The sequence below is a fragment of the Oncorhynchus tshawytscha genome, linkage group LG01 (assembly GCF_018296145.1).
Source record: "Oncorhynchus tshawytscha isolate Ot180627B linkage group LG01, Otsh_v2.0, whole genome shotgun sequence".
Lineage (NCBI taxonomy): Eukaryota > Metazoa > Chordata > Actinopteri > Salmoniformes > Salmonidae > Oncorhynchus > Oncorhynchus tshawytscha.
In genome coordinates, this window is record NC_056429.1 from 38,291,144 (window position 1) to 38,315,608 (window position 24,465).

General features: G+C 41.7%; 2 protein-coding genes and 1 long non-coding RNA gene across 5 annotated transcripts in view; 1 reads left to right on the forward strand and 2 right to left on the reverse strand.

Annotated features, from left to right (window-relative positions):
- Positions 1 to 9,838, reverse strand: part of LOC112250342 (uridine-cytidine kinase 2-A) — a 32,236-nt gene extending 22,398 nt beyond the window's left edge. Inside the window, exons 1-3 of one of the 2 annotated variants that reach the window (XM_042321028.1) lie at positions 8,974 to 9,838; positions 6,193 to 7,001; positions 1,864 to 4,170 (exon numbers count right to left, since the gene is read on the reverse strand). In XM_042321028.1, the coding sequence (XP_042176962.1) occupies positions 6,218 to 7,001; positions 8,974 to 9,038 (849 nt within the window). In that variant the 5' untranslated portion in view covers positions 9,039 to 9,838 and the 3' untranslated portion in view covers positions 1,864 to 4,170; positions 6,193 to 6,217. Of the gene's footprint in view, positions 1 to 1,863; positions 4,171 to 6,192; positions 7,002 to 8,973 lie in introns of those variants that run through there. The other variant, XM_042321041.1, reaches the window with a different exon arrangement.
- Positions 1,864 to 4,160, reverse strand: LOC112250353. The gene is made up of 2 exons (XR_006083281.1): positions 4,018 to 4,160; positions 1,864 to 3,681 (listed from the first exon to the last, which is right to left on the reverse strand). It is a non-coding gene; the product is annotated as an uncharacterized LOC112250353 (long non-coding RNA).
- Positions 9,839 to 10,067: 229 nt separating the features above from the next.
- Positions 10,068 to 19,574, forward strand: akr1a1b (aldo-keto reductase family 1, member A1b (aldehyde reductase)). 2 transcript variants are annotated; one of them, XM_024420403.2, is made up of 9 exons: positions 10,068 to 10,210; positions 11,227 to 11,328; positions 11,491 to 11,610; positions 15,551 to 15,702; positions 15,953 to 16,148; positions 17,918 to 18,117; positions 18,554 to 18,626; positions 18,811 to 18,897; positions 19,215 to 19,574. In XM_024420403.2, exons 2-9 carry the CDS (start codon positions 11,233 to 11,235, stop codon positions 19,278 to 19,280), a joined length of 990 nt encoding a protein of 329 aa, XP_024276171.1. In that variant the 5' UTR covers positions 10,068 to 10,210; positions 11,227 to 11,232; the 3' UTR covers positions 19,281 to 19,574. The 2 variants fall into 2 exon arrangements, with proteins under 2 accessions (XP_024276171.1, XP_024276162.1); XM_024420394.2 differs by lacking the exon at positions 10,068 to 10,210 and adding an exon at positions 10,727 to 11,107.
- Positions 19,575 to 24,465: the final 4,891 nt, after the last annotated feature.

Genomic DNA, 24,465 nt, shown 5'->3' on the forward strand with positions numbered 1-24,465 from the left:
CCACCCACACAGACAGTGTGGTGAAGAAGGTGCAACAGCGCCTCTTCAACCTCAGGAGGCTGAAGAAATGAGTCTTGTCACCTAAAACCCTCACAAAGGGTTTACAGATGCACAATTGAGAGCATCCTGTCGGGCTGTATCACCACCTGGTACAGCAACTACACCACCCACAACCGCAGGGCTCTCCAGAGGTCGGTATGGTCTGCACAACGCATCACCGGAGGCAAACTACCTGCCCTCCAGGACTCCTACAGCACCCGTTGTCACAGGAAGGCCAAAAAGATCATCAAGGACAACAACCACCCGAGCCATTGCCTGTTCACCCCACTACCATCCAGAAGGCGAGGTCAGTACAGGTGCGTCAAAGCTGGGACCGAGAGACTGAAAAACAGCTTCTCTCTCAAGACCATCAGACTGTTAAACAGCCGTCACTAACACAGAGAGGCTACTGCCTACATACAGACTTGAAATCATTGGCCACTTTAATAAATAGATCACTAGTCACTTAAATAATGCCACTTTAATAATGTTTACATATCTTGCATTACACATCTCATATGTATATACTGTATTTTTATACCATCTGCTGCATCTTGCCTATGCCGCTCGGTCATCGCTCATCCATATATTTATATGTATATATTCTAATTCCATCCCTTTACTTAGATTTCTGTGTATTAGGTAGTTGTTGTGGAATTGTTAGATTACTTGTTAGATATTACTGCACTGTTAGAACTAGAAGCACAAGCATTTTGCTACACTTGCAATAATATCTGCTAACCATGTGTATGTGACCAATAAAATGTGATTGAGACAAATATTTCACCACATGTATAAATGTGAAGCATCCGGTTGGCTTTCCCATTCACTACCTATGGTGGTGAGAGGAAGACCAGTGGCCGGTAGTGGGAGCAGATGGAGCGACATTTGATCTCAGTACAGTTTTCTGTTTCCAAAACTAGAATCTGTTACGAACATAGTGGACCAGGTTTTGTAGACTTTACCCTTTGCCAAAGTCTCAAAAATTGCATTCTTTAAAAGGAGTGCACGGGCAAATCAATTTTTGCACATGCGCACTTCACAGAACGAAAATATGCAAATACTCTTTGGTGTCGCCTTGTTAACTCCCAAAAGTGGAAGTCATGTCACAGGCTCTTTCCATTTCCCCTGAAAATCAGATCATCCTGTTGTTAGGGACTCAGCACACTGAGCTATATTAAGACTCGGCAGAGGCTAGGGCTAACCTAACGTAGCAGGAATAGAAAGACAGGCTAACTTGGCTTTGCTGTAGTGCAGCCAAAGCCTGCCAGCAGCATACCTACCAAAGGTTGCACCGTGTCCATTACAATGTAGAAAAATGCATATCAGCTATCTTTCAATAGTTATCAATTTTTCCGTAGCTTCATCTTATTCTTCTTAACTATTTCTATGGATTCGTGGACGGAATTTATGGAAGATGACAAAACTTGAGATAACACTAGGTAGCAAAGTCAAAATCTTTGGAAGTTATATTTAAGTGAAATTTGGGAGTAAAGACCACACCTTAACCCTTTCCCTCTCTCATTAACGTCAGTATTTACACACCTGGCATGGTACATCAGGTGAGCGGAAGCACTAATTAAGGTTATACGACATACAGTTAGTATGATAACAAAGGGAAAGTGTAACCTAGGTAACCTAGGGTCCATACAAATAGTACAGTTTACCACCATGTTCACTGGCCTGACAAAATACAGGTGAAAAAAAATAAAGAAATATGAAGAGAATGTGTTTTATACTTTCATTTTGTCTTAGATCTGCAAAGGTGTAGGGAAGAAATAAGCAGATTAAGTCTAAATGAGATATTAATAAACAACAACTGACTTTGGAAACATAATTTAATAAGTATTCAAGTACAGGAAAGAACATGACAGGTATGTGTGTTGTAAAAATGTTTATTTTTATTTTTAAATGTAACTATTGAAAGAGGTGTATGTTTAAAACAATTTAAAAAATTAATGTGAAGCCTGTAATCTGTAAGAGAACAACAAGAGTACAACTGCAGACCGATACAGGGACTACTCATTAAGCCTAGACATAGTAGGGGAACTTCAGACATGGCCATAAAGAGAGAGGGGGCAGGGCACTGGAGATGTGAGGTACAGAGAGGAGTGGAGGAGAGGCGTGTGTGTGTCTCCGTCTCTGAAAAAAATTAAAATAATGTGTAACCATAACATAGCTAAACAAACAAATGGCCCCAGTCGATGGAACATAACTTCACAAACAGGTTCAACATCCTGGTTTTCAAGTGGTTTTAAATTAAAGAAATATATTCACCATTAGTCTTGTAAGAGACCAACAAGAGCATCTGTGAATTCTCCGGTGTATGAGTTTCAAATCTGTCAATTCAGAAATCTATGTAACACTAATAATGGATGCTATCCTAAGACTTTATAAACAAATTACTTTATGAATTGACTGAATTTAAACGGAACTGACGTGTGTGAAAAGAAAGGTACAATGAGGGAGGTCAAAACAACAACCAGACATCTCTTCTCTCCTGTCCTTCCTGTGAGCTGGTCAGCTAAATTGACTCCATTTCTTATAGGGAAGAGAAAAACAACACATTCAAGCTTAACATAATATAACACCAAAAAAGGTGAGATTTATGTTAACTAAATACTGATTGTGTAGTTAGTGGCATAAATATTGGAACAGTGTGGTAAAGTTCGTAATACTTGCTGTTTACTCATGGAATTTGTATTTCAGATCAAAAAGATATGACATGCAAATATTTAGACAGCAAACTGTTGTTTTAGGATATTTTCTAACCCTGAAACAACAGCTATACATTTGCCTCATTAATACTTTGATCTGAAATACCAATTAGCCTACATGACTATACTGTAAAAATGACCTACTTTACTTCACTGTCGCAACACTTATGACACTACCTGTGATGTGGGGAGAAAAAAACGTACCATTGAACTCGGCTTCGAAAAGCAGCTGATACATTTTATCCTTGACTGTTGCTTTTCTTTGCTGAGGCAGCCTCTTCTGTGTTGGCACCAGGCTCATGGCAAAGAGGGTCTCTTCATCCTCCTACCTGTGAGCATCAGGTTGGGCAGCATCCCTCTCGACGGCTTGGAGGAGCCTCTGCTGAAATGAGTTGAGTGGATCTGGGGGGCTAGTACCGCCGATGACGCCTGGTAGGGCGACGTTGTTCCTCTTCGTTTCTCTCTCTGTTTCTCTCCATGGCCACATCCTGTTCAACAAGGTCCTCAGTGGTCACCTCCGTGAGGTTCATAATAATCTCAGGTGGTCGTAGATCCAGAGGTGCTTCCTCCATTTCATCATCTTCCATGGCTGCACCGGTGGTGGTCATACTTGTGGATGATGTAGACGTTGTAGAGGGTCTCGCTGCACCGGTGGAGGCGGTGGTCACACTTGTAGGTGACGTTGAGGGTCTTGATGCACCGGTGGCGACAACACTTGTGGATGATGTAGTAGAGGGTCTGGCTGTAAAATTGCCACTCGTTGCCCGAGGCACAATAAATGGATCCAGAAAAGAAAGAATGTGGCAGAAGTGCCAAGGCTGCTGGCCTGAAGCTGCTGACACAGACCTCTTCTTCTCTTTCTCTGCCCTTCTCTCTCTCTGATACCTGTCCCGGAGTCCTCTCCACTTACTCCTACAGTCTTCTTCTACATAGACATGAACATGATAAGCCAAACCATTATCTAGCATAACTATAGTTATTAGATAGCTATCATGGACATGTCACCTACTGTACACATAGACACACGGTTATCTGACCAAATTATCAGCGGTGGTTGTATCTACCATCTCTATTACTATTTATCTGACATACACACTCACACTCTTTCAAACATGATTATTTGGTAATGTTATCAGGGGTAGTAACTAGCATAATGGATTTGACTATTTCTTACACACACACACACACACAAAAGAAAATTGGCTAGGTTAGCTAGCTAGCTAACTAGCCACATCTAGCACAAGCTCACTACTCAACTGACCTGGCAATCCTACTATCATGGACACTTGTCTCCAAGCAGCATTTTGTTGTGTTTATGTCCCCGTAGCGCTCAGCAGTTGTGTCAAAAAGACACGGTTTTGAGGATACTGAGAAAATGATTATCTCCTCCATGTGTCCAACCGCATTTGACCATCTGCAAAAGATACCTGCATCAGTATAGTTGCCTAGCTGCGCAAAATGTTATGCAGCAGTGATGCATGACGCAGTAGGTGTGTTCGACGCAGTAGGTGTGTTCGAAGCGTTAGGAGAATTTACGGAGCAGGTTAGAATTATTAGTCTTGAGAAAATGGTTGGGTTTGCTAAAATGCAAAAACATTTCAACTTTTGACTTCAAATCTGCAATATGTAACTTTTTGAGCAACCCGAGTAAATTCACATAGACATGCGAGTTATACATCTGTAATTCTCGTTGAAAGCAAGTCTAAGAAGCAATAGATAGGTTCTATGTGGACTATTTCTTTGCTTCCCAGTCTTACGTTTAGTTTTTGCATCTTTTACTTTTGGACACCAGCTTCAAACAGCTGAAAATACAATATTTGGGGTTTAATGACCTGACTAGATCACAAAGGAACAATTTTCCAGACAGAGGGTTGAGTTTACGAATTGACGGTTTCTTAACCCAACTTTACACAGGCTACTGTTTGGCCGTAGCCCACGCCAAATAAACGAAAGATACCCCACAAGCCAACCGTGACCTTCTCTTGTAAAGGCCAGACGTAAGAGAGAGAACAAAGGCTAAACCTGGTCTTAACTTTCAATCCTCCGTCCCCCTGCCCAACCCCCCTCCACGCCACTCCGCCAACCACCAGGATGCCCGGCATCAGAACATTCCAGGCATTCCCGTGATTGGCAGATAGCAGGTTGATTGGCATGTCGGACCCCGCGAACACTGGGTACTGGTAAGTACAACACAACCACCTACGAGCCTAACACAACACTGTGCGGGTCGCTACAGTATATTTCACAGCGGTTTAGATGGTACAATGATTCTCTAGTCTCAATGCTTGTTATGTCACATAAATTGAAATTAAGCGAACTATTCGAATTTTAGCAACCAGGAAATTAGCGATTTCTGCATAGTGCATCTTTAATTAGGCAAAATCGGGATCCCTTCTAACCATGACCAGAGTAAGTTGCCACCACTATTTCAATGTAGTTTCCCGTACAAGAGAGGAAATGCACGTTTAGGTTCCACCTCCGAAGAATGAGGTTAACACATGCATAAAGTAAAAAATTTGCTATATCGTCAAAATGTGTGCAAACAAAAATTTATGGTTATGGTTTATGATGGACTTTTTATGACTTCGGAAGAATGATGAAGGTTACTTCACAGGAGGTTTGTGGATCTTAATTGGTATAGGCGGGCTCGTGTTATTGACTGGTGCGGAATTAGTGGAATGCTATCAAATACATCAAGCACATGGTTTGATGCCATTCCATTTCCGGTATTTGATACCATTCTACTTGCTCGGTTCCAGCCTTTATTATGAGCCATCCTCCCCTCAGCAGCCTCCACTGCTAATTATACATATTCACAAATTGAGTGTGGGAATCTCCACATGGAGTTGATAAACATCAAGTAGGGCACTGACAGCTATCACTGTAGCGAGCTAGCATTAACCTTATCTAGCTAGTTATCTGGCTAACCTTATCTAGCTAGTCATCTGTTGTTGCTTGTTTGTTTTTTACTACACCATATTCCAAAGATTAACCAGCTTGATCTATGGCTGGCTCTGGAGCTGGATTTGTCATAAGCATTGGTTTAGGGAAAACTTCACCACAGATGGAAACCACTGGCCTTGCCAGAAGTTACCAACTCTACCGTTACGCTTGTTTACACTGGGCTGCACTGGGGTCGGAATGCAATCATGGTTACATTAAGACACCATCAAATTTGGAGTATAGTGGCATATCCCATCCCTGCATTGAGGTATGTTTTCCAACCAATATCTCGCACCGGCTCCACGGTGTCACAATGTAACCATGATTGCATTCCGACCCCAATGTAAAATGCAATTTTATGGACAATGGTGGATGGTTCTTAAAATAATCTTTGTGTTAGGGGGCTCTTAGAAGAGCAGTTTCACTCCACGGCATACTGCCAATGGACTTCACCTTCTGGCGATGAGAAGTAGGTGGTCAGCTTCTCCCTCACCTGGAGTTCCTGTCTAGGGGCGTTGTTAGACATCAGGTAGGTGACCATTTGGCGTTCCCATCTCCATCCCAAACGGCTCCTGAAATGACCTCCGCAGGTAGTTGTAGACAACACATGTGGCCTTCACGCAGGCATTGACATTTGAGAGGATGAGACCAAGCACTCTCCAATACATTCTCCACCGGGCTGCCAGAATCCCAAAGGTGCATTCAACAACTAACCTTGCCCCGGACAGTCGTTTGTTAAAGATCCTTACAGGCTTTGGCAATGGCAGCTGGCGTCCAGTGTAGGGCCTCATGAGGTTGGGTCTCAAAGGGAAGGCCTTGTCATCGACGAAGACGTGGGGAACAGGTCCCAGGTCTTCAGCCCCAGTGAGTGATGGTGGAATCTCCAGGGTGCCATCCTGAAGTGCCTGGCCGAAGGCAGAGTCCCGGAGGGTCCCGCCATCCCTTCCCTTGCCGTAAGCACCAACATCGACAACACAGAAATAGTAGATTGCATCTACTACAGCCAAGAGTACAACTGAATATGTACCCTTGTAGTTGTAGAATTGCGAACCCGAGCACGGTGGAGCCTGGATTACTACATGTTTCCCGTCAATGGAGCCAAGACAGTTGGGGAAATTCCACCTCTCCAGGAACTCAGCAGCGATGGCCCTCCAGTCTTCCTCCTTGGGGACAGGCATGTATTCACCAACCAGACAGTCCCAAATGGCTTGTGCTACAGAGGGGACAATGCCTGCCACCGGGGACCGTCCAACTCGGAAGCTGAATCCACTGGTACTGTAGGAGTCCCCTGTCGACAAGAATCTAAAATATAATTCCAAATAATTATCAATATTGTGTGTAACTTGAATTCCACCCACATACAGTGGAACAAAAAAGTATTTAGTCAGCCACCAATTGTGCAAGTTCTCCCACTTAAAAAGATGAGAGGCCTGTAATTTTCATCATAGGTACACTTCAACTATGACAGACAAACTGAGGGAAAAAAAATCCAGAAAATCACATTGTAGGATTTTTAATGAATCTATTTGCAAATTATGGTGGAAAAGAAGTATTTGGTCACCTACAAACAAGCAAGATTTCTGGCTCTCACAGACCTGTAACTTCTTCTTTAAGAGTCTCCTCTGTCCTCAACTCGTTACCTGTATTAATGGCACCTGTTTGAACTTGTTATCAGTATAAAAGACACCTGTCCACAACCTCAAACAGTCACACTCCAAACTCCACTATGGCCAAGACCAAAGAGCTGTAAAAGGACACCAGACACAAAATTGTAGACCTGCACCAGGCTGGGAAGACTGAATCTGCAATAGGTAAGCAGCTTGGTTTGAAGAAATCAACTATGGGAGCAATTAGTAGGAAATGGAAGACATACAAGACCACTGATAATCTCCCTCGATCTGGGGCTCCACGCAAGATCTCACCCCGTGGGGTCAAAATGATCCCAAGAACAGTGAGCAAAAATCCCAGAACCACACGCGGGGACCTAGTAAATGACCTGCAGAGAGCTGGGACCAGAGTAACAAAGCCTACCATCAGTAACACACTACGCCGCCAGGGACTCAAATCCTGCAGTGCCAGACGTGTCCCCCTGCTTAAGCCAGTACATGTCCAGGCCCGTCTGAAGTTTGCTAGAGAGCATTTGGATGATCCAGAAGAAGATTGGGAGAATGTCATATGGTCAGATGAAACCAAAATAGAACCTTTTGGTAAAAACTCAACTCGTCGTGTTTGGAGGACAAAGAATGCTGAGTTGCATCCAAAGAACACCATACCAACTGTGAAGCATGGGGGTGGAAACATCATGCTTCGGGGCTGTTTTCCTGCAAAGAGACCAGGATGACTGATCAGTGTAAAGGAAAGAATGAATGGGGCCATAAATCGTGAGATTTTGAGTGAAAACCTCCTTCCATCAGCAAGGGCATTGAAGATGAAACGTGGCTGGGTCTTTCAGCATGACAATGATCCCAAACACACCACCCAGGCAACGAGGGAGTGGCTTCGTAAGAAGCATTTCAAGGTCCTGGAGTGGCCTAGCCAGTCTCCAGATCTCAACCCCATAGAAAATCTTTGGAGGGAGTTGAAAGTCCGTGTTGCCCAGCAACAGCCCCAAAACATCACTGCTCTAGAGGAGATCTGCATGGAGGAATGGGCCAAAATTCCAGCAACAGTGTGTGAAAACCTTGTGAAGACTTAAAGAAAACGTTTGACCTCTGTCATTGCCAACAAAGGGTATATAACAAAGTATTGAGATAAACTTTTGTTATTGACCAAATACTTATTTTCCACCATAATTTGCAAATAAATTCATTAAAAATCGTACAATGTGATTATCTGGATAATTTTTTCTCATTTTGTCTGTCATAGTTGAAGTGTACCTATGATGAAAATTACAGGCCTCTCATCTTTTTAAGTGGGAGAACTTGCACAATTGGTGGCTGACTAAATACTTTTTTGCCCCACTGTATTATATCCACCCACTGGCTCCATGTCATCTACAAGACCCTGCTAGGTAAAGTCCCCCCTTATCTCAGCTCGCTGAGGCACCTCAACTTTATTTTCATTTGGTAACATTGCATAATTAAAAAGGATTATAAACCAACTTTGGGAAAAGTTATAGTCCTAATGAACATTCTGTAAAAGGATATCTGATGTCAAATAGGGACTCTTAACTGGAGAGCCCTTTAGCTAGCTAGGTTGCACATAAAAACAATGTATCAAATATCAATCAATTATGGTATCAAATGCTTTAAAAATGTACTTGAATTGAACTTACCGGAGACAAATCGTCAGGCGTTCAACTGGGCTGATGGACTCCCGGGCGATCCTGGCTCCAACCATCTGGAGCAGGTGATCGACCTGGCTTCGGTCCTGACGAAATTCCTCTCCAAACAGTCGAAGCTCTTGAATGAGACCGTGGAACTCCCCTGCCTGCTTTCGGGACTTTAACCATCTCTAGACCTCTGCTTTCGGCGGGGCTGGTCCCGACCCAACAGGCGCGATCAAGACCAACTTCCTCAACGTTGGTCTCATTGTTGACTATTTATTATTGCATTTCGCAATAATTTCGGGAAATTATATTATAGGCTCTCATAATTAATTTGTGGATGTCATCGAAAAAATTATATACTTGGCAAATAAATGAATAAAACATTTAAAGAAATTCTAGTCAAACTGTCTTTATTATGTTATCCCACATTTGTTTACTGGATATGTGTGCATCAAAAATTCAACATTCACATTTTGCTGCTTTCGGTCAAGTAAGTCCACGCATACAATTTGATGCATACGTTCGATAAATCCATGCTGCAAGGCAAACGCAAGGTTCCATTGGAAATGAATGTACTTCTGATGAATCAAAACGCAAAACACAGTCGGTGTGTTCGAAGCGTAAAACGAAAAGTCAAATTTGAAGTTAATTTGACAAATATTGGACCCTTCTAGCAAAGACAAAAGTTGGATCCCGTCTACCCATGACCACTTCCTGTTCCTTGCACAGCGGAGACAAATGAGCCCTATCTGTGGACAGTCTACGATCGTTCTTTATGCCGCATTCAAATCAACTGGGAACTCGAAAAAACGGGTGGAAAATAACTCCAGCTGGTAAAATCGTTTTAATGCTCATACAACTCGGAAATCCAAGTCGGGAACTCTGGCCTCTTTCGAGAGCTCCAACTTTCCGGCCTGGGGGTCACTGACGTCAAGATTTGACCTCGTTTTTCCGAGTTCAAATCAGTGATCTTCAGGTTGGAAAATCGGAGCTCTAGAAAGAGGCTCGAGTTGGATGACAGTTCAAATCAGTTTTCCCATTCGGATCTTGCTTTTTGTGAATTCCCAGTTTTTTTGAACGCGGCATTATAACTCGACTGCATCAGGAGAAAAATGCGATCAAACCCCGGAAACGGAAATCTTAGCAAAATGAATTCAGATTTTTTAAACAGCTAATTATTTTATATTTGTGACCGGGCCGTTGAAGATTATATAGGTTGTTTTACAGATTGATACCTATAACAGTAAGTGGGAACTGTTTGAATACAGCTGCTTGTCGTTTTGTTATGGCAGTGTATTGTTTTGATATAAATGACCGTAGGTGGAAGTGGGTAGAAAATCTGCAAATAAAATATCATTGGAATAGATTCTGTTCTCAATCGTGTCAAATGTAACGTAAAACAGGTGAGATGATTAAAGAGATACATTACGTTAAACGTAATGTAGGCGAAGGGAATGTCAGTGAAATTAAATGACACCGAAAACATCATCATGTACTGACATTTGGGTTGCTTATTCCAGTATTCATGGTTATTGCACGATGCAGTGCCATTGCGTGACCGTTTGTTGGAGGATTGCCTAATAACTGGCATTGTAAATCTGACAGACCGCAACAGTTATAGTTGTCCACCCTACCTCGTTTATTGCAAGTTGATTGCAGACAGGCTTTGTTTAACTGCAGCCGGCTTCCGATTGCACACCTTGATTTTTAAGAGTCATACGAGAAATAAGAAGCGGGTCTTATTTCGAGTATGGAGTATTAGCTAAGAAAAGGTGCAATAGGCTAGCCTATTGTAGCTAGTGATTCTAGATGACTAAACTCAACTGCATGGCGAAGGAAGTAGTTCTAGACCAGTGACTGAGACGGTCCAGGTGTGGACTCAAATCTCGTGCGTCTGTGGAAACAGCAGCTCGCTGACAGTTACTCTCTTGTGGACAGATCTATGTAAACCTAACTGGTACCATAGAACTGTAATTAAGCAGCTGGCCAATTACGCAAGCCTTTAGTTCTGGTTAATCGAAATTAGCTGACAGTCAGAAGTTCTATGAACCAGAGGCAGGAGGATCAGGCCAGGAGGAGTGCTGGGCAGGATATTTGGTTCCTTTCATTGTCTCCCTTTCTTTACCACCCGCAGGTGAAGGTACGTACTGGTTAGGTTTTCAACATGATCATGGAGAGGACACAATAATAGTTACTTAACACTATTGAGATTCTCAATGTGAATATCCCAACGGCTGTGGCATCTGCCCTGTCTTTCAGGTACACATGGCAGTGGCAGGTAAAAATGACTTTGCAGTTCTCAACACCGGGCGGAAAATGCCTCTCCTCGGTCTAGGAACATGGAAGAGCGAACCTGGCAAGGTAGGTGCCTCACACGTGATTGATTAACCATTAATCTTTTGGATCAAATATTTATCCCTACTAATTTCAGGTTTTTATCAAAATGGAGTGTACTATCAATATGGGCTTGCTGTTGGGGTCTTTGTAACAATGGCTGTCGTCTTGGGTTGTGCTGTATTCCAGGTAAAACAGGCAGTGGTGTGGGCTTTGCAGGCTGGCTACCGTCACATCGACTGTGCTGCCATCTATGGCAATGAGGTGGAGATTGGTGAGGCTCTGCAGGAGACACTTGGCCCTGACAAAGTAAGCCAACAGCAAGGAACATGGTAGCTCTGGTCCAGGGCGTTACATGCGGCTTGAGTCGTCGTCTTATTTAATGGTTGTTGAAGAAGGCTCAAGCAAACACTTAACACCCTGGCCCAGAGCTACGAGTATGGTATCTAAGGCTTATCAATGTGGCATCATCGGGAGATACTGAGAAGGACAGAGATGTGCTAGTCCAGTGGTAGCTGCTGATTGGCTGAATACCCGGGGTGTGAGGTGGTTGGAGTTGTCAACAAAGCAGTATGACAGAATAATGGTGCCAAGTTTTCAAACTACTGGTAGTTTCAGACGATATATAAATCGATCTGTGCATTTGAACAACAGCATAAATACACATTTCACTTTGAATGTCAAACTGAATGACAACTGCAGCATTTGCTGCCACTGTTTTGAACAGATTAGATTATACTATTTAGAATGAACAGTATTCAGATCCCTTGAATTTTTCCACATTTTTTAAAGTTAGTCTTATTCTAAAATGGATTTGTTTTTTCTCCCAGGATGCACCTGAGCTCAAATGAGTCTCATAAGCAAAGGGTCTAAATACTTATGTAAATAAAGTATATAATTATTTTTTATACATTTGCACAAATTTATAAACTGTTTTTGCTTTGTCATTATGGGGTATTGTGTGTATATTGCTGAGATGTATTTATTTAATCCGTTTTAGAATAAGCCTGTAATGTAACAAAATGTGGAAATGTCAAGGGGTCTGAATACTTTCTGAAGGCACTGTACATATCAAATTGTATTAGTCACATGTGCCGAATACAACAAGTGTAGTAGACCTTAAAGTGAAATGCTTACTTACGAGCCCCAAACCAACAATGCAGTTTCAAAAAGTACAGATAAGAATAAGAGATAATAGTTACAAGTAATTAAAGAGCAGCAGTGAAATAACAATAGCGAGACTATATACAGGGGGGGTACCGATACAGAGTCAATGTGCAGGGGCACTGGTTATGAGTTAGTAGGTAGAGTTGTTAAAGTGACTGCATAGATGACAACAGAGAGTAGCAGTGGTGTGAGGGGGGGCACTGCAAATAGTCTGGGTAGCCATTTGACTAGATGTTCAGGAGTCCTATGGCTTGGGGGTAGAAGCTGTTTAGAAGCCTCTTGGACCTAGACTTGGCACTCTGGTACCGCTTGCTGTGTGGTAGCAGAGAGAACAGTCTATGACTAGGGTGGCTGGAGTCAATTTTTAGGGCCTTCCTCTGACATCGCCTGGTATAGAGGTCCTGGATGGCAGAAAGCTTGGCCCCAGTGATGTACTGGGTCGTTCACACTACCCTCTGTAGTCCGACCGCAAGGCACCCAATGGTGCAGCTGTAGGACCTTTTTGAGGATCTGTGCACCCATGCCAAATCTTTTCAGTCTCCTGAGGGGGAATAGGTTTTGTCGTGCCCTCTTCACGGCTGTCTTGGAATGCTTGGCCCATGTTAGTTTGTTGGTAATCTGGACACCAAAGAACTTGAAGCTCTCAACCTGCTCCACTGCAGCCCTGTTGATGAGAATGGGGGTGTGCTCGGTCCTCTTTTCCCTGTCGTCCACAACCATCTCCTTTGTCTTGATCATGTTGAGGGAGAGGTTGTTGTCCTGGCACCACACAGCCAGGTCTCTGACCTCCTCCTTATAGGCTGTCTTGTCGTTGTCGGTGATCAGGCCTACCACTGTTGTGTCATCGGCAAATTTAATGTGTTGGAGTCGTGCCTGGCCGTGCAGTCATGCATGAACAGGGACTACAGGAGGGGACTGAGCACGTACCTCTGAGGAACCCCTGTGTTGAGGATCAGCATGGTGGATGTGTTGTTACCTAACCTTACCATTGATGAGCTTTGAGGGCACTATGGTGTTGAACGCTGAGCTGTAGTCATATATATATATATCAGCGCGCTGCTGCTTCCAAACACACACACACACGTGTGTACCGAAGTATGTGAACACCCCTTCAAAATGGGTTGATTCGTTATTGCATTTGCTGACAGGTGTATAAAATTGAGTTCAGTGACTTTTAACGTGGCACTGTCATAGGATGCCACCTTTCCAGCAAGTCATTTCATCAAAGTAGTGCCCTGCTAGAGCTGCCCTGGGCAACTGTAAGTGCTGTTATTGTGAAGTGGAAACATCTAGGAGCAACAACGGCTTAGCCACAAAGTGGTAGGCCACACAAGCTCACAGAACGGGATCGCCGAGTTCTGAAGCGCATAGCGTGTAAAAATCGTTGACATCAGCAAACCCCTCACCCACAAGACTCCCTACACGCCGTCTGCCCGGTTAAGTTGAAACTGGGATTCATCCGTGAAGATGCGTGCCAGTGGCCATCAAAGGTGAGCATTTTCCCACGGAAGTTGATTACGACACCAAACTGCAATCAGTTTAAGACCCTGGGGAGGACGATGAGCACGCAGATGAGCTTCCCTGAAATGGTTTCTGACAGTTTGTGCAGAAATTCTTCATTTGTGCAAACCCACAGTTTCATCAGTTGTCCAGGTGGCTGATCTTAGACGATCCCGCAGGTGAAGAAGCCAGATGTGGAGGTCTTGGGCTGGCGTGCTGATGCGTGGTCTGCAGTTGAGGCCGGTTGGACATACTGCCAAATTCTCTAAAATGGCATTGAAGGCGGCTTATGGTAAAGAAATTAACATTTAAATTCTCTGGCAAGTGCTCTGGTGGACATTCCTGCCGTCAGCATGACAATTGCACGTTCCCTTAACTTGAGACATCTGTGGCACTGTGTTGTGTGACAAAACGGCACATTTTAGAGTGGCCTTTTATTGTCCTCAGCACAAGGTGCTCTTGTGTAATGATCATGCTGTTTTATCAGCTTCTTGATATGCCAGATTTTTTTTTGTGCGAATGGAAAATGTCTCTTATTTCAGCTCATGAAAAATGGGACCAACACTTGTTACATACATAACTAAAAAGGTATGATCTTTGTCCCCATGTGCAGTTGCAAACCGTAGTCTGGCCTTTTTAAGGCAGTTTTATAGCAGTGGCTTTTTCCTTGCTGAGCAGCCTTTCAGGTTATGTTGATATAGGACTCGTTTTACTGTGGATATAGATACTTTTGTACCTGTTTCCTCCAGCATCTTCACAAGGTCCTTTGCTGTTGTTCTGGGATTGATTTGCACTTTTCGCACCAAAGTGCGTTCATCTCTAGGAGACATAACGCGTCTCCTTCCTGAGTGGTATAACGGCTGCGTGGTCCTATGGTGTTTATACTTGCGTACTATTGTTTATACAGATGAATGTGGTACCTTCAGGCATTTGAAAATTGCTTCTAAGGATGAACCAGACTTGTGGAGGTCTACAATTATTTTTCTGAGGTATTGGCTGATTTCTTTTGATTTTCTCATGATGTCAAGCAAAGAGGCACTCAGTTGGAAGGTAGGCCTTGAAATACATCCACAGGCACACATCCAATTGACTCAAATTATTACAATTAGCATATCAGAATTTTCTAAAGCCATGACATCATATTCTGGGATTTTCCAAGCTGTTTAAAGGCACAGTCAATTTAGTGTATGCAAACCTCTGACCCACTGGAATTGTGATACAATGCATTATAAGTGAAATAATCTGTCTGTAAACAATTGTTGGAAAAGTACTTGTGTCATGCTCACAGTAGATGTCCAAATCGTCTTGCCAAAACTATAGTTTGTTAACAAGAAATTTGTGGCGTGGTTGAAAAATGTTTTAACGACTCCAACGTAATTTATGTACATTTCTGACTTCAACTGTATGTATGTATATTTATTATATATTTCTTTTTTGGGACTTGTCACACAAGTTATCCATTGTGCCACTAGCCCGACGATGGGGTCAAGTAAAGATGTGTGTGTTTCTGTTTACACCTTTAGCCCGATGATGGGGTCAAGTAAAGGGGTGTGTTTCTGTTTACACCTGTCTCTGTTTACAGGCCCTGAGGCGAGAGGATGTGTTTATCACCTCTAAGCTGTGGAACACACAGCATCACCCAGAGGATGTTGAGCCTGCTCTGCTTAAGACACTGAAGGAGCTGAGGCTGGAGTACCTGGATCTCTACCTCATTCACTGGCCCTACGCTTTCCAGTGAGTAGCCTCCATCATGGGTTCTGGAGAGGCACTAGCCTCACTGAACATGATACAGTAAAACATTTATAGGATTGCCAGACACTAGCAGAATTTCCTTTTTAAATTAATTTCAATCTGGGTATTAAACTTGCTGTAATAATTTTAACAATGATCAATTCACATTACAGGGGTTGTGTAACAAACTGTATGGGCATCCTACTGTTCAGTGGTAACATTGTGCCCGTACTTCTCCTTACCTTTCCCACAGACAAGGTGACGCTCCTTTCCCTAAGTCAGAGGACGGCACCCTGCTGTATGACGACATCGACTACAAGCTGACTTGGGCTGCCATGGAGAAGCTGGTGGGAAAGGGCATGATCAGGGCTATCGGCCTGTCCAACTTCAACAGCAGACAGATAGACGACGTGCTGTCTGTAGCCAACATCAAACCCACTGTGCTTCAGGTAAGGAGAAGATGTGTTGACTGTGCGTACATTGTACCTAGCTACCAGGATTTCGATTATGAAAATGCATTTTAATTTACCGGACAGTTGAGAAATGTACCAGACCCATATACATTGGGTGCGTAACCTGATTAGGGTTTCCACCCACGGTGCTCAGAATGATAGAAATCACATTTGATATAATTCATCTTAACAGAACATGTAAGTCGAGGATGCAATGAGTTGTGTCCTTACTGCACATGTTGAAAATGGTATAACTGTCCATTTACTTTTCCTCAGCGAACAAGATGAGTAACAAACAGAAAAATCATTAGCCTACTGTATGCTTAGGCGGCGCATGACTTTCAAGTTTGGGGAAGCAATTTTCCATCCATCTAAACTGGAGGAGGAAATTATTGTTCAAAAACTTAAGAGGCACTGACTCAACAATAACGAGTGAGTATGCACAGTGCACACTCACCGGGGATATAGCCGATGCTCTCAGTTGGTGCCAATAAGATGGGCTATAGGACTACAAAAGAACATGAGAGAGATAGGCTACTGGTTTCAATGGCATATGGAAGTCTATATAAAATAATTGCCTCCACGGATATGCTAAGATTTTGCCTAGGCTACTTTGAAGCAAGGTAAAACATGCCTCCTAATATTTTGTAAAACATTCAAGTTTCAAACAATTTAAGTAGCTATATGTTTTAAAAATGCATACTGCCACCAGCTCATCCAAAGAGGTGTGATGCGCTGATGAAGCCTGCCTTCCGTTGACTATGCATTTGAGTGGCAAATGGGGAAAAATGCCTCAATTACCGGCTGAGAAATACAAATATTAGCTATTTTTCACACAGTTGCAATTAGAATTATTGCACTTAACCATGTCTGACAGATTTTCTGCTTGAAGGCTCTGTATCTGTATGCTGTGCATGAGATACATAAGATGCATAACGAATAAATATTCCACAAAATTATGCAAATTAACCCATAGACCAATAAGCATGACTGGTCAAATGTATTTCCATCAACTGGTGTTCCAATCAATGAATAGGCTAAAAAGCATTAAACGGCTTAAAGCCGGCTGTTATCAGCTAACGGAAACCCTGCTAGCTACCTACCTGAAGATCAGTTGAGAAACTATTTTTGTTTATTTAACTAGGCATGTCAGTTCAGAATTTCAGTTAAGAACAAATTCTTATTTACAATGACGGCCTAACCTGGCTAATAATTGTAATTGTAGACCCCTACCCTAACGACGCTGGGCCATGGGACTCCCGATCACAGCCAATTGTGATACAGCCCGGGATCGAACCAGGGTCTGTAGTGACACTCAGGAGCAAGGAGTCAAATCTAGAATTTTCTGATCCGTAATCAGGCGCACTATCCATTGTGCCACTAGCCCGCTGAAAGGGGTGGCGTTTGTATGTTTGTCACTACCACAACCAGTCTTCTCAGTCCATCGCTCCTCCAATATCCTTGCATACAACCCTCCCCCTACTGTCTCTTCGTGTCCCTGTCAGAAATACAGCAAGTGTTTGTTTGTTGACAGTTAAATATTAGAACATACGAGTTTGTTTTTGTTTGGTTCGAGTTTTTCTAGGTAGGGAGGTCTTGATATGTGGTATGTGCTGTGTGTACATTATTCCTCCTTACCTAAAGATCAGTTGGTAAAATATTGAAACAGTTTAAGAGCTAGACAGGAGTCAAACCTAGAATATTCTGATCCATAGTCATCCATTGCTAGCCCGCTGACAGTTGTGGTTTCTGTTTCTGTTATTCAGGTGGAAAGCCATCCGTATCTGGCTCAGGTGTTGTTGCTGCAACACTGCCGGGACAGGGGCCTGGTGATGACAGCGTACAGCCCACTGGGGTCACCGGATCGGGCATGGAAGCATCCTGACGAGCCCGTCCTCCTGGATGAACCAGCCATCAGCACCTTGGCCAAGAAGTACAACAAGTCCCCAGCACAAATTATCATTAGGTGAGTAATGTTATATAATGTTCTAGCCTAGTACTCTTTACTCAATGATAACCCAGCATCCCCAGAGGTGATGAACCCATCCTCTTGCATCTGTACAGTGAAACAGGTGTAAAATAAATAAACAAACAAAACCACACACCTTGCCTTGACCCAATCTGCGGGCTAGTGGCACAATGGATAACAATGTGTCTGATTACGGATCAAAAGATTCTAGATTCGACTCCTGTTTAAATCGTAACTTTTTTCAATATGCCAATTTCTCTTTAGGTAGGCAAAATAAATGTATCAGTACGATATATCAAGACCTCCTGAATTTAGCACAATAATTCCTAAAATAAATTAATAAAACACTCATATGGTCTAGTGATTAGATCTTGCTTTTCATGTAACCTATTTGGTCTCAAACCAAACCATGTACATCTTGTCTCTTTGCTAGATGGCAGACGCAGCGAGGAGTGGTGACGATCCCTAAAAGTGTGACCGAGGCTCGGATCAAAGAGAATATCCAGGTGGGTTATTCTGTTTGATGACGATCTATAATTGTAAATTGCTGCACAATTCAGTCTACTACTGCAAGAAACCACAGCTCTATTACTACTATTTCTACCCATCAAAACTGTTTTCATAATTCCCATCGTGTAATTGTTTGACTACTGAGTGGACTCGTAATCTAAAATGCGTGTGTATCCTCAGGTGTTTGACTTTACCCTTGCAGCAGAAGAGATGAAGTGTATAACAGCATTGAACAAAGGCTGGCGCTACATTGTACCAACCATCACAGTGAGTGACTTTAGAGCTCCCTCTACTGGTACATGTGTACAATGGATGTGAGACCAGAGAATGTTATTGAAGTTCTATGGGTTATGTGATAGCCAGCTCACAATGGCTAAATGTTTCATAGAGAGCTAATACTATATATGCTGTATGTAATCAGTTGGTTGAATTAAGCAACCAAAATGTAGTGTCTCTGTTTATATTCTACCATAGCAGTTGTCAGTGGGCTAGTGGGGCAATGGATTACACGTCTGACTACGGATCAGAAGATTCTATGCCCGACTGCTGGCTAGCTTGTGACATTTTTCCAATTGTTGTTGCAGGTTGATGGGAAGCCCGTCCCCAGAGATGCAGGACATCCACACTACCCCTTCATTGACCCCTACTGAGTAAATCCCCAACTGCTGCCCACTTGTGCCTTGGGAACCCCCTCCCCTTCCTCAACCCCATCCTAGGCTGTGTCCCAATTCAATTAAATAGCTTCATTTTGTCATAATCCTCCTGAGTGACAACTGATTTGAGAAGTATTTTTTTTTAGGGGAAAGAAGGTTGGTAGAAAAAGTTCAGCTCCTGTCAGATCAGTTGTCATGGTGGTGGGGTGGCGGGGAAAGAGTGCTTTAGAGTGTATTAGGACATAGCATCTGTGTTCTTCGTAATAAAAATGTTTTGTTACTGCCCTTGAATTATTTGCTTCGACTGATTGGTAATTAAAATGCATCTTTACTTGGAGGGAAAACTAGTCTGAACAATAGTGTAAATACTAAACTAATTTACTTTCTGACTCAGGCTGCACAAAAGCTCTGACGTGAAATGTTTATGGAAATGCAGTGTTATAAACCATTTTACAGCTGTGTTTTGTAATGTATTTATCCCATCTTTCACCAAGCCCAGTACCTACATCCCACTAACTCAACATGTGTAAATAACAATGAATATGTAGAGACTAGTATACAGCTGCAGCGGTTTTATGCTCTTGTCCCAGACAGAAGATATCCCAGCTAGACAGACAGATATCCTGTTGGACTTCCTGTTGCACACCACAAACTCGGACCACCTGGATGGAAAGAAGGATTCTGATTATGAGTTGTTTTGATTAATTTGACTAATCGTGCTAGGTGGGGAGCTTTTTATATAAATGTTGCACGTCCAAAAGTACATTTAGATTATTCCTATCTACCTAAAGACCAGTTGGGAAGTGAAAAATGTATTAGATAGCCAGGAGTCGAACCTACAATCTAATGATTCGTAGTCAGCCGTGTAAAATTACGTTGTCAGGGGGCGCCAATATGGGATCAATATCATGCCAAATGTAAATCGCTATCCACATGCAATTCACTATCCACAAACACCTTTTGATTTGTAAATTGAGGGCCTTAAGTAAAATGAATGCCATAAAGATTTGCACATTGGAGAGATATGTGCAAACATGACATATGGCAAACCTGCAACTCCATATTTGGAAGCGCTTAGGTCACCTAACTTTTGGCAGGAATTTGACAAGAAAAAAGACAACACCTAGACGAAGTTCTCACACAATTGTTTCTATCCCGGTAGAAAGTGTTAGGGTTGCGTCAATTCGAATCTGGTATCAGGATAAATATGACATTGCGTCACCGATTGTATACAATGTATTTTTTTATTAGCTAAGCAATAAGTGGTAAATGCAATTTTCGTATATACGGGCTCTCTGTCCCACCTCGCAGGGCAAACAGAGAACTGAACCGTTCCTGACAAAGATATTATAATATACTCTGAACAGAGGTAGTTCCTGCTTCTGAGCCGGCCTGTCACAGAGTAGAGACTGGGTGTGGTTTAGACTCACCCAGCCTATTGTTGTAGCCCCCGGGCACTCCAGTTGATAGATGTAACTGTTGCTGTGTAGAGTATCTATGCGCTCATTCCCTAGATACCGTTATCACATATCTAGTTTCTGTTATTAAGTTTGAGTTCTAACAAAAAACAGTCTGTTTAACTGCCTACGTGCTGTACGTATCTCCCACAATTCATGATAGTTGCCTATACCAAGGCCAGCCACAGCCTTTCCGCTAGTCACATCATATGTTGGAAAATGTTGCTTTTAACATACACAGACACCCTCATGATAGGCCAAGCATATTTTCAATCCTCACAAAAGCGATTTGTAGTTTTAAAAAATGGTTCTCACCCGTAGTCGTATAAAAAAAGTTGATCCCATTGATGCTGTTGACCCGGATCACTGGTTGATGCGGAAAGAAGGGGGTGAGTGTAACCGGTGTGAAATGGCTAGCTAGTTAGCGGTGCGGAAATGCCCTTGACCACAGAGTGAATTGCACACTGCAGTCAGGGGTACTTGGCTGTGCGCGCCAATAGCGTTTCAATCGGTGACGTCACTAGATCTGAGACTTCGGAAATAGGTGTTTCCTTACTATTACATGATACAGTTAAGTTTGAGGTTAAATATCTGCTTTCACACTTTTGGTAAAGGGCTTGTGGAGAAAAATCTTATTGCAAGAACTGGGAGCCCTTTAAATTTGAGGTGTCCAAATACTTTAGAAAATATGGTAGTAATCTTGCTAAGACCAGAAGAGCTGAGGAGGAAAAGGTGATCATTAGGATAACTTCCCTTTCTCAGAGGTCCCCAGTCGGCCTCTCGGGGAGGAGAATATGGAACTAATTGAGTTACAAAATAAACTGGATAATATATATTGATTAAAAGCAGAAGGAGCCTTTATTAGATCTAGAAAAAAAATGGATTGAGGGAGAACAGAATTCATCCTACTTCTTTAGACTTCAGAAATGTTCTTCTAAAAATAACACTATCCATAAGTTAAACATCGATGGTGTTATTACAGATGACCAAAAATGAATTGCTAAATATTGTAGCAGTTTTTACAGAAAGTTGTATAGCTCTATGTACTGTCAGGAATCCACAGATATGTTTTTTGACTCACTGAATAATGTTCACTCTATCAGTGATATAGAATATAAACAGTGTGATGAACCCATCAAAGTTGAAGAGATTATAGAGTCTATCAAACATCTAAAGAACAATAAAATCACCAGGTGTTGATAGAATTATATCAGAATTTTACAAATTACTTCCAGAACAAGTAGCTCCCTATTTGAAGTATTTTTAGAGAGTATTAAAAACAATGTTGTCCCTCACAATGAGTCAGGGGTTAATAACACTGACACCTAAGCCTAAAAAAGAAGTGCTGCTCATTGATAACTGGCGTCCAATTTGTCTTCTTAATTAATAATGACTATAAGATATTAGCCTTACCACTTGCAAAAATAATTAAAGAAGTCCTGAATGCAATCATTGATGAAACACAGTCTGGCTTTATGAGGAACAGACATATTTCTAACAATGTCAGACTAGTATTAGACATACTTGACTACTCAGACCTAATAACCGAGGCTAGCTTCATATTATTTTTAGATTTTTATAAAGCATTTGACACAGTAGAGCATCAGTTCCTCTTCTACTCCCTTGAGAGACTTGGCTTTGGGGATTTTTTCTGTAAGGCTCTATACAATGGCAACAGCTCTATCAAATTGAAATATGGCACCTCACCTAGATTTGAGTTAAAGAGAGGAATTAGGCAAGGTTGTCCTATCTCTCCATACCTGTTTTTATTAACCACCCAACTTCTTACAAATTCTTTAAATAATAGTCCTGTACAAGGTATTTCCATAGCTGGTAAAGAAATTATTATAAGCCAGCTGGCTGACGATACTACACTTTTTCTGAAAGACGCTAACCAAATTCCCATATCAATCAATGTGATACAATCCTTTTCCAAAGCATCTGGTCTATATCTTAACATTAATAAATGTGAACTCATAGCTGTCAAAGATTGTGTGACACCTTCATATTATGGTATTCCAGTAAAAGAAGAACTTACATATTTAGGTATAACCACTACAAAGGATCAGAAGTCTAGATGCTTACTAAATTTTAATCCTCTTATTAAAAAAACCCAGAAGAAGCCAAATCAATGGCTACAGAGGGACTTATCTTTAAAAGGAAGATTCCTAATAACCAAGGCTGAAGGTATCTCTAGACTAACATGTGGTGCTCTATCTTTATATCTTGACAGTAAAATAAGCAAGGAGATAGACCAGATGCTTTTCAACTTTCTGTGGAGAAACCGTAAACATTACATTAGGAAAACTGTTGTAATGAACACTTACGAGATTGGTGGGCTGAATTTTCTGGACTTCACTACCTTAAAAAATACTTTTAAGATCAATTGGATAAAACAATTCCTAAGAAGACCCACTTCTATGTGGAATTGTATTCCTCATCATGTCTTCTCTACTTTTGGTGGCCTTAACTTCATGTTGGTTTGCAATTATAATATTGGCAAAGTTCCAGTGAAACTTTCTGCTTTTCATCAGCAGGTTTTCTTGTCATGGTCCTTAATTTATAAGCATAATTTTTCTCCACACAGATATTATATATGGAATAATTGAGATATATTGTATAAAAAATACTTTGTTTTTAGAATATTGGTTCTGAATTACTATCCTATTGGTGAGACAACTGGTAAATGCAGAGGGTCTTTTACTCAGTTATAAGGAATTTGTATCACTTTACAAGGTCCCTGTAGCACCTACAGATTTTGCAATTGTTTTAGATGCCATTCCCTCAGGTTTTGCTTTATTATTCAGGAATGTGTCAAGACCTGACCCTCAGAGCCTACCTTCCGTTGACCCTGTTGACTCATCAGTAGGAAAGATTTGTTTCTCTTTTGGTCCATTCAACAACAGAGCGATATGAACCTTGTTTCAGCAGGATGTTGTATCTATCTATGCCTTAGTGAGATGGATTTATTTATAATATCTGTTGGAAAAGAAGTTTGGATGTTGGTTCACACATACCTACTTGTTAACAAAATGAAGGAAGTTTCCTTTAAATTATTCATAAATATTATCCTGCCAACCAACCACAATATGAAGAATTTTAAGGTAAAACATTAACTCAAATTGCTCCTTTTGTAATGACCACCCAGAAACAGTGTTGCATCTTTTTTGGCATTGTATTCATGTAAGAAAACTGTGGCAAGGCATCAGTAGATTTATAATTGAACACATTTATGAAGATCTTAAACTATTGTGGAGAGATGCACTGCTTGGATTCTTGACCTATGATAGAAATAAGATGAAACATTTTTATGTAATTAATTTAATTATTCTTTTGGCCAAATTTCATATTCACAAATGTAAATTTACAAAAAAACAAAAACAAATGTTCTTAACTTACAAAAAGAAATTGAACTATATTTTAAGACAATTAAATACTCTACTAACAAAAAAGCTGTTAGAATTATAAGTGTATGTATGTCCCTTAAGGTCCTTGTGTAATGTGATATTGTACCCCCTAGCCCAATTGTCCATAGTATATTATTCATATATACTTATGTTTCCACATGTACTTCCTGTATTGATTTGTTGTTAATAAAAAATAAAAGGTTTTCCCCTACTCCGCAAGGGCCGCGTCTTTTTGGAGCGATGGGTAACGATGCTTCGAGGGTGACTTTTCGATGTGTTTAGAGGGTCCCTGGTTCAAGCGAGGAGAGGGACGGAAGC

Excerpts from the sequence above, each read along its gene's own strand:
- akr1a1b (XM_024420394.2), top strand. The coding sequence starts at position 11,012 with ATGAACCAGAGGCAGGAGGATCAGGCCAGGAGGAGTGCTGGGCAGGAT. Across the intron at positions 11,108-11,226 it reads TTTACCACCCGCAGGTGAAG|GTACACATGGCAGTGGCAGG; the intron begins GTACGTACTGGT and ends CCTGTCTTTCAG. Across the intron at positions 18,627-18,810 it reads GGATCAAAGAGAATATCCAG|GTGTTTGACTTTACCCTTGC; the intron begins GTGGGTTATTCT and ends GTGTATCCTCAG.